At 37.6% G+C, this 12130-nt stretch overlaps 1 protein-coding gene across 1 annotated transcript in view; it reads right to left on the reverse strand.

The window, feature by feature from the left end:
- Positions 1-315: 315 nt before the first annotated feature.
- Positions 316-12130, reverse strand: part of LOC125045819 (probable ATP-dependent RNA helicase DDX52) — a 15439-nt gene continuing 3624 nt past the window's right edge. The window contains exons 5-14 of the mRNA XM_047643315.1: positions 11366-11510; positions 9796-9910; positions 6426-6529; positions 6087-6162; positions 5703-5906; positions 5469-5559; positions 5075-5197; positions 4584-4810; positions 679-843; positions 316-576 (exon numbers count right to left, since the gene is read on the reverse strand). Of these exons, the coding sequence (XP_047499271.1) occupies positions 411-576; positions 679-843; positions 4584-4810; positions 5075-5197; positions 5469-5559; positions 5703-5906; positions 6087-6162; positions 6426-6529; positions 9796-9910; positions 11366-11510 (1416 nt within the window). The 3' untranslated portion in view covers positions 316-410. The remainder of the gene's footprint in view (positions 577-678; positions 844-4583; positions 4811-5074; positions 5198-5468; positions 5560-5702; positions 5907-6086; positions 6163-6425; positions 6530-9795; positions 9911-11365; positions 11511-12130) is intronic.

A 12130-nucleotide genomic window follows, 5' to 3' on the forward strand; every position in this document is an offset into this window, starting at 1 on the left:
ATTCATCATTGACAAATCACAAATATTCACAGAGAAGTAAGATCAATCTATGGTCAGAGATTTGAAGGATTTTGCTTGAAAACCTATGTGAAGATATATAGTGGCTTAATCTCCTAGTTTTGCTTGTATATCCAATTGAAATAAGGAAGAACCTTAGTTTTTATATTCTGAAAAGATAATGGATAGTGAGCTGAGCTCTAAGAACATCTCCCTATGTAAATCACTCTCCTTTGCTAAATCACATTTGTACATTTAATTTTCAATACTGCATTGACTGAGCTGAATATTTAAGGGTAAGAAAATAAAATGCATTAATATTTACAAATTCATATTCTATTCCGTTGTGTACTTACAGTCAGCAAGAACATTCATTCAGACTTCCCTCATTCATTACCCTGATCACATTGCGTTTATTCCACTACGTTGCCACTTTCTTTTTTCTTTATCTTCTTTTTCTTTTTTCTGGCTTGCTTATCTGCACTGTCTGCCATGTCATTATCACCACTCTCCTCTTCCCCTTTTGGCACGGCTTCACCATTTGTCATTTTCATCCTTTTGCTTTTGTCTTTCATTTGTCTGAAATAATAGGAATAATTGTTACATTACATATAGACTGTTTACTTTCTCGATCAGTTTGTTAATTCACAAAATACAAGAATATTAAGCTGAACAACATACTTCATCTTCCTCTTTTGGAGCTTCTCAAACAAGACCCCCTGAGATATGTGTCCACGCTCCGGATGTTTAGTTGATAACTTCTTTTTCTCATTCTTTGTCGCCTTCTTCAGTTCAAGCATCCATTCTGGAACATGCTGGCCAGAGTTATGCATTACAAGGGCAATGCTGTAGAAGAGAAAGAAAGGAATGTTACAAAGCATAAAATTTTGAATTTTGTAAAGTATTTCCTTTAACTCAATGCTGCCGGGGAGAATTAACAAAAAATGGGGAAACTGCTGTGCCTATTTTCTATATTTTTTGTGAAATGTCTGCCCATAGATGGCTCTGCTAGTGCTTACCCACAAAGGAGTCCATTAGTACACCTTGTGACCGTACCTGATTTGAATTGGCGGGAAAAACGTATTTTTTACTAGTGCTATGAATATTGATGGTGTTATTTTTATTATAAACATTATAATTATTATAATGTTTTTTGATATTAATAACAGCAAAATAAGATAATGTAAAATATTTCGTAAATCAAAGAAAAGGTTGAGCAGGCGAGACGGGCAGTACTCCTAACTGGAGCCTCCAGGCTAGTACAGTGGTAACGTGTCGGCCTCTCATCCGAGGGGTCGGCGGTTCGCGCCCCGCCCAGGCACGAGAAGTTGCAATTGTCGCCTGGAGGTTACTGCTGTGACTGGGCACCACGGCGGGTAAGGACTAAGACGAGTCAGCACCAGCTGACACACGTTAACGAGTCGGCATTAGTCGACACAGGCCAGGCTCCCCTCATTGGCATAGCCCGGGCGAAGCTCAGCTTCGCATATCGGACTTATCCTTATCCTAACTGGCTCATTGGTGACTTAGTACAAGTATAACCATCTATGTGTAAAAACAATCAAACACGTACTAACAGTAGGTATAGCACGTGTCTACCCGTCGTACTGTCGGCAAGGGGTTAAGATCTTACCTTAGTTGCTACTTTAATAGGCCTAGGGAAACCCTTGTGGGAACATTGCTGCCTCTATATGACTGGAGGTGGTTATATGAGGATAAAGTTATCACATTGCTTTTCAAGATATTCATCCAGCAAAATGACATACTGGAACATGCTGATAGTGATGGAAAAAATAAAATGATACCCAACATAAGTTTGCTGAAAGATGAGAGGTCTAAAGACAAGGGAGAGGTCTGCAGATGTGGGATGCAAGGAGACTGATGGAGATAAAGCACTGTTAAGGTTGACCCCCAACCCCTTGCTTTTTGTTGTCGTGGGGGCTTAGGAGACAGAGAATGAGTTCCAAGGTAAGAGATCACCCCTACCTTAGAGGTCAGCCCTCACCTCAACTAATTCTGCATGGTCTTTTCTTCTCCTCTTTCCTTTTCCATCTCTTCTTCATCCCTTTCTTCTGTCCACTTATCCTAATAGTTAACTTATTTTTACCCTTTTTGCCACAATACTTTATCATAATACTATATTAGACACCACAAATTGAAGTCCTGGTGCATGTGAATAGGAGAGAAAGTGCTTAGAAGGGGTGTGAGGCTGCACTAACCATGAAGCAAGTGGGCACAAATGCATGCCAACTTCCAATAGAAAAGAGGAAGGAAAGCACTGATTAACCCTATGATCCAGATAATGTGACTAACACGTCATGAAAAAATTTGGCTTGAGTGCCGGGTAACATGAACATGCTGTCATGGGAAAATTAGGCTGTGTGCCGGGGTGACATGAAGCTGTCATGAGTGTTTGGGCTGAAGGCTGGGGTGATGTGAAAGACTTGCCACAAGTGCACAAAGCTCTTGGATGGTGACTGGATTATACTTAGTGTTTAGGAAGGGGCTTTTGCATTATTTCCTTTGATAAACAAGTGTGGAATTGACTTGAAGAGAGCCGGCTCAGGATCCTGACGGTGCAGGTTGTATAGCAGAAAATTGAATAATATGAAAAAACAAAACACAACACCAAACAATAAAATGTTAATTATTGTTATTATTCTTGCACTGAGTTATAGGCTACCTACAGAAATTATATGAAGTTTGTGCAAGGACAACAGTCTATTACCTTCTGGATAAAGCAAATCAAATGACAAATACAGACATTGGAAAGTGGTAAACAACTAAAAATGCTTATGCCAGAAAAAGCAAAACACTGCAAAGAGGAAGCATGGAGTCACCCCACACAAGTGCTTGTTAGAGCCCAGCCTACAAGCTGCGCAACTGGCAGTGTGTCCTCTCTCATAAGCCTAATGCCCGTATTTTGGGCCACATGATGGCAGTGAAGCATCCAGATCCAATAGGTTAATCCTGACTCTTTGGTAGACATTCATCCAAGATCACACATATGGTGACTGCTTCAGGCAATGATAGAAGGTGGTTGTAATGCTTTCTTAGGGGCTGCTCATCAGTGAAACATCAGCAGAGGCATAAAACAACAGATTCTAAGCCTTTTGAAGGTAGAAAGCACAGGGAAGGGCCACCACTGAGATACCTTTGATAGAAAGTAAAATAATGACATACTCCCTGCACAGTTTTTGAAAGCCCTCTCAGAAATGCCTGATCCCACTTCTCCCTCAAAAATGCTGTTACCAACTTTTCTTCTCTTCCAGTCACTACTCACAGACATTGCATTCCACACTTATACATCGATGAGAATAATGCAAAATTCCCAAATGAGTAAAATAAACCCCCCAATAGGTTTATGCATTCATGGCAAGTCTTTCCTATTATCCCGGCCTTCAGCTGAAATGCTCATGACAGCATGCTCACGTCACCTGCCCCGCAACCCGGATTTTGTCATGATGTGATGGTCGCATCACCTGGATCCAATGGGTTGATTAATATGTCTATTACATTTTTTGTATTACTTAATCCAATGTTGCTGGAAAAATGCTGTGCTCATTTGAGATTTTTTTGTGAAATGTCACATAAATGGTTTTACAAATGCTTAGCCACAAAGGAGTCAATTAGCAGACCTTGTGACCTTACCTGATTTCACCTTTCTTTGAATTTGTTGGATTTTTTTTTTTTTTTTCTTTTTTAAATATCATAAACATCATAGGTATTACAATTACTATAGTGTTAAGAGACTAGTAACAGCAATATAAGATCACAAAATATTTTTGAAAATCAAGGAAAAGGGTAAAAAGTAGTACTCATAATTGGCTCATTGGTGACTCAGTACATGTGGAGTATCTATGTGTAAAAACAATTAATAAAATAAACTCACAGTGGGCATGGGACGTACGTACATGCCATGCCCATCGGTTTTGGGTTAAATATATTAGAAATGTATCCAAATATGCTAGCAAATCAGAAAATAAACTCCTAAACAAGGCTCTTTCATTATAGCATTTCCAATCCAACATCTACATTTGTTTTGAGCAAATCTTGCTGCTATTGGAGAGAGTCTGCTAAGGATAAATGCCTTAATAGGTCTACTTGGTGATTTGTTTTAGAATCCCACTTATTTTTACACTTAACCCCTTCCCGACAGGTCACCCCCTGAGGTGTCATAACAAACTGCTTGATCTGTGGTGTGCGGCTGTATGCCGCGGTGACGTGCCAAATCGCTACGAGCCGGTGATTTGGCTTGATGTACCAAACTCCTATGCTCAAAGTCGGCACGTTGCCATCGATCTCCCGAGTTTTTAAAAATTTTCTTCACCCGTCATTAAAGGGTTAACAAACATTGTTAAAGAAAGATTAAAACAAAAAGAAGAGGGAAAAAAAAGAAAACACTTTTTGGTACAATGTCAGAACACTTCATGATTTCTGTTCCAAACTATCTAGAAACTAGGCCTGTAATATACATTGTGCAATATTCATTATGTATAATATCATATGAAGATAGAAAAAAAGAAAAAAGAGTAGAAACATTTGAATAATTTTAAATAAAACTTATCCAGTCCCCTCCATCTTACCTCCGCAGATATGGCTTATCTGCCATTGTCCAGAATGTGACTGCTCTTCCCTGATGATGAGCTCTGCCAGTCCTTCCTACTCTGTGAATGTAACTGATTGCTGAAGGTGGGAAGTCATAGTTGATGACAAGGTTCACCCCCTTGAAGTCAATACCACGGGCCATGAGTTCTGTACATATCAGAACCCAGACTTTCCTTTCTCTGAATGCCCGGACAACATTATCACGCTGAAATGTATAAAAGAGAGTAAGGTATATAATTCTTAAAGAGGTTGAGAAAATGAGTTATAATAAAGAGGAGTGCTATTACATTTCTGAGTTTTATGAACACAAATATAAAAATTATCTCTTGCAATAAATGTTCTAATATATCAGAAAGAACTCTACAGAATGTTAATCACATTATATGCCATTTTGTTTATAACAACTTTCCATAGCCATGAATAATGTTTATGAGCATACTAAGTTGTGATAGTTAACACAAACACAAACCTGCAGCTGTGTTCGATCTGCATGAATGGCATCCACCATTAGGTTGTCGTAAATCAGCTCCTTGAACAGTTCTTTCGCTCGCTCTTTGGTCTGCACAAATACTAGCACTGGAGGTTCATATCCCTAAAATTAGATCAAATAACATCATACATGTCATTATGATATATGTCAAGTCATTTGTACAAGCCTTCAATTCTCTGAGGCACATATTAGGCAAAAAATGCACCCTACATTGCACAGACATGCTAACCTGCTTTCTCTAAATTATTGAAATCATGAAGAGATAAGAGATAAAAGCAGCAGGATGAAGTTCAATCCACAGTACTAAACAAATTTTACAGAATTTCGTCATTTCCCTCAGGAGTACATGAAGTGACAACAAGACATGTCTCACCTTTCGGAATATATCGCGCAGTGCCAGAATTTTACCCGTTTCATTTCCACAAAACACCAACTCCTGTTTCACATCTTCACATGCTGTATTTCTGAAATGAAGCATGGGGAAAAAACAAAATACAGTTCATGTAGATCAAACAAACATCAAATCTTTATGTACTGGATAAGGATCATGTATAAAATAACAGAATGTTCAAGAATCATACAAAAGGCCAGCAACAGCATAACCTACCTTATGCCAACTGTAACCATAGCAACATTATTAAGATTCAATTTACACCAGTGTTGAACCTCGTGAGAAAATGTAGCCGAGAAAAGAGCCCGTCTGATATTGGGTCCAGTGCATGCACGATATACTGCAGCTAACTGATCCCTGAATCCTCGTGCTCCTCCCTCGAAAAGACGATCACTCTCGTCAACAACCAACCACTCCACACTAGAAAATATAAATAAATTTAAAGAATGTAGATGTAATTCCCTTTTTTTTGGGGTGGTAGGTCATTCCCTCTGCACCCTGTTACTTCAACCTTAACATCAATGCTTTGGAGAAATAATTTTCTAAAGAACGTATCAGAATTTACAGACTCTTGTGAGCCTGTAGACAAATCCTACTCACTTGCATAAATCAATTGGTGGCGTATCATCCTCCTGCAGGAGAAATACAAGACGATTTGGGGTTGTTACCAATACATCTGAAATTAATTATGTAATGTAGCTTTCATAACCGAAAACATGCATAAAAAATAATTCTTATAACATATAAAATGCTTTTTGAGACCTTTTAGGTTAGGTCCCATAAAAAAAAAAAAAACACTTTCCTGCCTAAACACCCAATTACTATAATAATATGATACTGAGTATTACTTTACAAGTAACTTATGCTTATTCATTAATATATATTACAGTTACATGAACTAAAAAGATGGTTTATGTAAGTGAATTTCATGTAACTTACCAAATTTTTTTGCAGACTTTGGCCCAAACTTTTCTTTTGCTTTGTTCACATTACTAATGATGTGCACACGTAACCCAAGGCCCTCAGACAGTCTTGTACACTCTCTGCAAAAAGACTTAATTAAATTCTGCAAAATAAATAGCCAAATCCACTGACTCACTGGGTATGTGCTGCAGACCATTCTTCTGCATCCTTTTCATATTTTCTTCAAAGTCACTATACTGTTTCAAAAATGTAGACTAAAAAAAAAAAATAAATAAATAAATAAAAAATAATAATCATCTAGAATATCTGGTAGCAGAGCTATCAACAGCATAGGTAAAATTCATACAATAAATAGAAAAAAAAAAAAAAAAAAATCATAATGCTAAATATGACACCTTCCTGACCCAATTTCATTCAAAACATGCTGTTGATAATGTTTTAAATTGCCATTCTAACACACACACACACACACACACACACACACACACACACACACACACACACACACACACACACACACACACACACACACACACACAGAGAGAGAGAGAGAGAGAGAGAGAGAGAGAGAGAGAGAGAGAGAGAGAGAGAGAGAGAGAGAGAGAGAGAGAGAGAGAGAGAGAGAGACAGTACAGTGCACTGCATCAGGGAAGTACAGCTCTTAAATGTTGTTAAATATTGAGAAGATCAGGCAATGGGTGGTCTAAGTCTGTTAGCCATGGGTTCCATAGATGTGTACTGTTCATGTTGAAATAATAATTTGGTTTATAAAGTGAACGAATAAGTGAAAAATTTAAAAAGATAGTGAGGCTTTGTGAGCCTGGAAGGGAGAGCGAAGGAGGGAGGCGAGAAGTGACCGTGAATACTGCATGGTAAGCGTTTTAGCACATAGAGACAACTGCCATGAGTACAGCTCTATTTTTGTGTTTGTTTTATGGGTAACCATTCAACCCATAAAAATGAGGCAAGCAGAAGCAGCAGTTAGAAAAATTTTTTTCATTTGGAGGGTGAGAGGCCTCCAAGCAAAACAAGTTTATTATCGGAACCAAAATGTGGAGACAGACAATCATTAGCCTTGCAGTCAAAAGGAACACCGAAAGATTACTTTGAAATAGTTTATACAAATATAGATGGTTTATGTTCTAAGTTACAAGAACAAGATACAATTATTGAAAGTAATAAACCAGATGTAATATGCGTCACTGAATCCAAATTGGATCCCTCCATAGATGATGTAACATTAGGACTCAGAGACTACAATATTTGGAGAAAAGATAGTTCAAATGGAAATGGAGGGGGAAAGGAATTATTATAAAGGAGATAGAGATTCATCAAGACCCCATAGTAGAACTAAAGGCAATTGAGGTAGAAACAAATGGAGTAAAAATAATATTAACCACAGTCTATATGCTTCATACACCAGTGTGGTCACAAGAAAATTACCAAAAGTTTATTCAAGAAACATTCAAGAGCCTGGAAGAAGTGTTTCAACTTTCAGAAACTAATGCAAAAGAAATTCTTGTAACAGGGGATTTTAATAGCAAAATTGACTGGGAAAGTTTTGATCCCAGAGCTCAGTCAGATTAGTGGAATGCAAGATTACTAGAAGTCATAAATGAATTTTGTCTCTTCCAGAATGTAACAGAGCATACCAGAATAAGAGGGCTAGATAGACTGTCTATGCTTGACCTTATATTTACAAAGCATAAAGATGACATACTGCCCTCCTCTAGGAAAAAGTGATCATGTAGTAATTATGTTGAAATCCTGTCTGCTACAGGAAAAACTCATCGTAAGTAAGGAAAGAAAAGGAAAGTACAGTTACAAGAGAGGTAATTATAAAAGCCTTAAAGATTTCTTTCATGGCATAACTTGGGAAAGCCTCCTGAACGAAGAGAACCTTTATACACAATATTCTAAATTTTATGAAATTTTACAAGTAGAAAAATTTGTATCAAGATTCAAAACTGAAGCAAGAAATAGTCAAAAGTGGTTCAATTATAAATGCAAGAAAAGGAGAGATAATGAACACTCCTTTGGAGAAGGTTCAGAAGACAGATCTCAGGCAATGTATGAAAGTATAAGGAAGAAATGAGTATATCCAAACCATGAGGGAGGCAAAATTAGACTTTGAAAAGAATATAATCAATAAACTAACTACATAAATAGTAAGACTAGAAGTAGAGATCAAATTAGTGCCATCAAAGACAATATCATCGTTTATACTAAGGACGAAAAAATGTGTGAAATCCTTAACCCCTTGGTGATGGGTGTAGAAAACTAAAAAAAAAAAAAAAAAAACTCTACGCTCTGGCAAACCATGGCAACGCGCCAACTTTGAGGGCGTGAGTTTGGTACAGCAAGCCGAATCACTGCCTCAGAGCGCTTTGACGCGCCACCGCGGCATACAGCCGCACGCCACATTTCGAGCGGTTTGTTTTCACCCATTGGGAAGGGGTTAATGAGAAATTTCAGTCAGTGTTTGTTCAGGACCCATACTTTGAAATGGCAAGTAACTGTACAAACGTAAATCAGAATATTGAAAATATCACACTCAAAAAAAATTAAATAAAAGATCTACTGAAAAAATCTTGGAATAATCATAAACAGGAATGTAAGCCCAAATGATCATATAAATGACAAGATTCATAATACACTAGGTCTGATTGCCAACATGAAGAGGGCATTCGTGTATGTGGATGAAGACATGGTAAAGAAGGTCATTACTGCCATCATAAGACCTAGCCTTCAATATGGTGCAGTGGTATGGAGTCCACACTTGAAAAGGATATAGATAAACTAGAAAGAGTTCAAAGAGCAGCCTACTCTAAGAGATATGAGCTACGAAGAAAGACTACAAAAAATAGGTCTTACTACTTTAGAAGAAAAAAGAAAAAGAGGTGACATGGTAATGATGTTCAACTACATTACAGGGAGGGTGAAGTTAGACAAAGATGACTTTATAATTTTAAATACAAAAGGACACAGCAAAAAGCTGAAAGTAAAAAGAGGCGAGAATGATGTCAAGGTCAGTTTCCCAAAAATAATTATTGAAACATGGGATAATCTTCCAAATAATGTTGTGTGTGCCAAAAAATGTGCATCATTTTAAAAAGTTATATGATAATTTAAATATAGTAGATTAAATATAGTAGATAGGATCATCTGTATTGAAACAACAAGGTAAGAAAAACAAACACACACACAGACACAGACACAGACACAGACACAGACACAGACACAGACACAGACACAGACACAGACACAGACACAGACACAGACACAGACACAGACACACACACACACACACACACACACACACACACACACACACACACACACACACACACACACACACACACACACACACACACACACAGATTACCTGTAAGTCTGTTTGGCCAACTCTCTGGTAGGGGCTAGAATTACAGCACGGAAACCCTTCCTCTGTGGACCACCAAGCTGATTCAGAATGGGCACAAGAAAAGCTGCTGTCTTGCCTAGGAGTACAAATACATAGTCATTACATTCTAGAACTCTCTTGCCAATAATACTGTGTAAAGAAGAAACTCTTGTAAATTGTTTGGACAGCCTAAAGAAACTGTCCTGGAGGGGGGAAGGGGTGAGATTTGGGTCAGAATAATAAAAAAAAAATCCCTCAAATCTGTTCTGCTTTACAATATTAATCCATTTGATCCAGATGCTTCACTACCATCACATGGCCCAAAATACAGGTATTATCTTTACTTGAGAGGCCACTATGTCAGGTGTGCAGCTTGTAATCTAGGCGCACACAAACACTTGTGTGCAGTGACAAGACCCCATGCACCACAAGTCATGGTGTGCAGGAATAGAATTCTGAGCATAGAAGTAGTGTACTCCCTGAAGCCAGAACTCTTCCAGTCATGGCTCATGGATTGTACATTCCACACTTGTTTATTGATGAAAATAATACAAAAGATCCTTCCAAAATGCACAGTCTGTTGGGGTTAAGTGGTTTATCATCTTAATAAAGTTTTTCAGGTTAGACTTCATTTTAACCCATCCACTCAAGGATGATGTTCTATCACCTTTTCCATACAATGGCTCACATAAGTAACTCACAATTCTTTGTAGCTCATCATTCATAAAAAGGATGGTTATATAGTTCACATTATGGCTGACTTGGTTATAGCTCTGGATGACATGCAATTTCTGTCAAGACTTGCAAAAATGAAAGAAATATGTATACTTTCTAGGGCGGAGGCCAAGCATGCCCCAAATTCTCCCAGAGGCAATGGGTTCAAGCGCCTTCTATGAGCCTAGGATGATAGCAGCAGTCCAAGATGCTAACTACTGGTGTAGCAAATGTAACTGGAGGGCTGTAAACAGGGCATACTAAAGCTGATTGAAAACAACCACTTGGCCTGGTACTAGCAGCTGGTTCATGCTTGTTCCACCAATTTGGCCATCAATAAATTCAATTGTTTATCTGTCAAAATTCAAAGAAATCTGACTATCAACTACTGTCATATTCTTTATATGCAGTAAATCTATTGATGTATGTTCTATGAAAGCATTTTGTGCTACTGTTTTTGCATTTTAGTAGTCTTTGTGTGTCAAAACACATTCTTTATGACAGTGGACAGTTATCAGCAATGTGGCATTATATGGGGTATAATATCTAAAGAGTAGGAAACATAAAGCAACAGCAGATAAATGCAATATGCAACAAGAAGTTTCCGACAAAACATAAATTGCAATGGATAAAGCTTCTTAACTTCATCCTTTTCTTCTGAAGTACAAGTGAAGTGAATGCTTATATATGGTATTTCTTACAATAAATTTTTAACCTAGCAACTGAGGTAGTGAGAATAATCACCTAAGGAGAGATATCAACTGTTCTAATATAAACTAAGCTTCTAATTCTGTGCACACTATAATATGAGTAGCAACGATGTTAGAGATAGGCATACCTGAGCCTGTTGGGGCACATCCCAGAATTTCCCGTCCTTGCAGCATGAGCGGCCATGCCTGCTTCTGAATTGCAGTGGGTTCTGAGTAGCCTTGGTTCAGGAGATTGCTCACTAGTACATCACTTAGCTTGTGCTTCACGACCATCTGCAAAAGGAGTCATTTAGTTGTTTTTGCCTTATTTCTAGTGCCAAATAGAACTGAAGCAAATATTTAATTGACTGGAACAATCAAACACAAAATTAAAACCCATTTGAAAACCTAGACCACAATATCATCCCTAGCTGACAAATCTAACAATTTTACAACCTTCCCTAAATGCTTTTTCTTGTAAATTAAAGAATACTACTTAATATACCCTGCGGCATTTTTCTGATGCTTATACATCTCCTGGTTAGCTCAATGCATAACCCAAAAATTATGAAAGAACAAACAAGATATCCTTTCTACCTACCTCATTTTCTTGTAGCTTTTGACCAGGTGATTTTTCAAACTGAAAGACTAATGCTATGTTCTGCTGGCATGAGGTGGGTAGGAATGGATAGCCACAGGACATTATTTTCTACACCAGAATATTTCATATTGCCTCAAATTTAGAACATATCCGTATGAAATAATGTCTAAGTTGAATTTCGACAACAACAATAAAAGGAATCAGATACCCTCCCTGGATATAAACATGTAAACATGCTGTTTAAGTAACACTACCTGCTTAACCCACTCCTTGACTCTTTAAAAATAAGTTTCTATTTTTATGATTATGAATA

Source organism: Penaeus chinensis, chromosome 38, assembly GCF_019202785.1.
Source record: "Penaeus chinensis breed Huanghai No. 1 chromosome 38, ASM1920278v2, whole genome shotgun sequence".
NCBI classification, from domain to species: domain Eukaryota; kingdom Metazoa; phylum Arthropoda; class Malacostraca; order Decapoda; family Penaeidae; genus Penaeus; species Penaeus chinensis.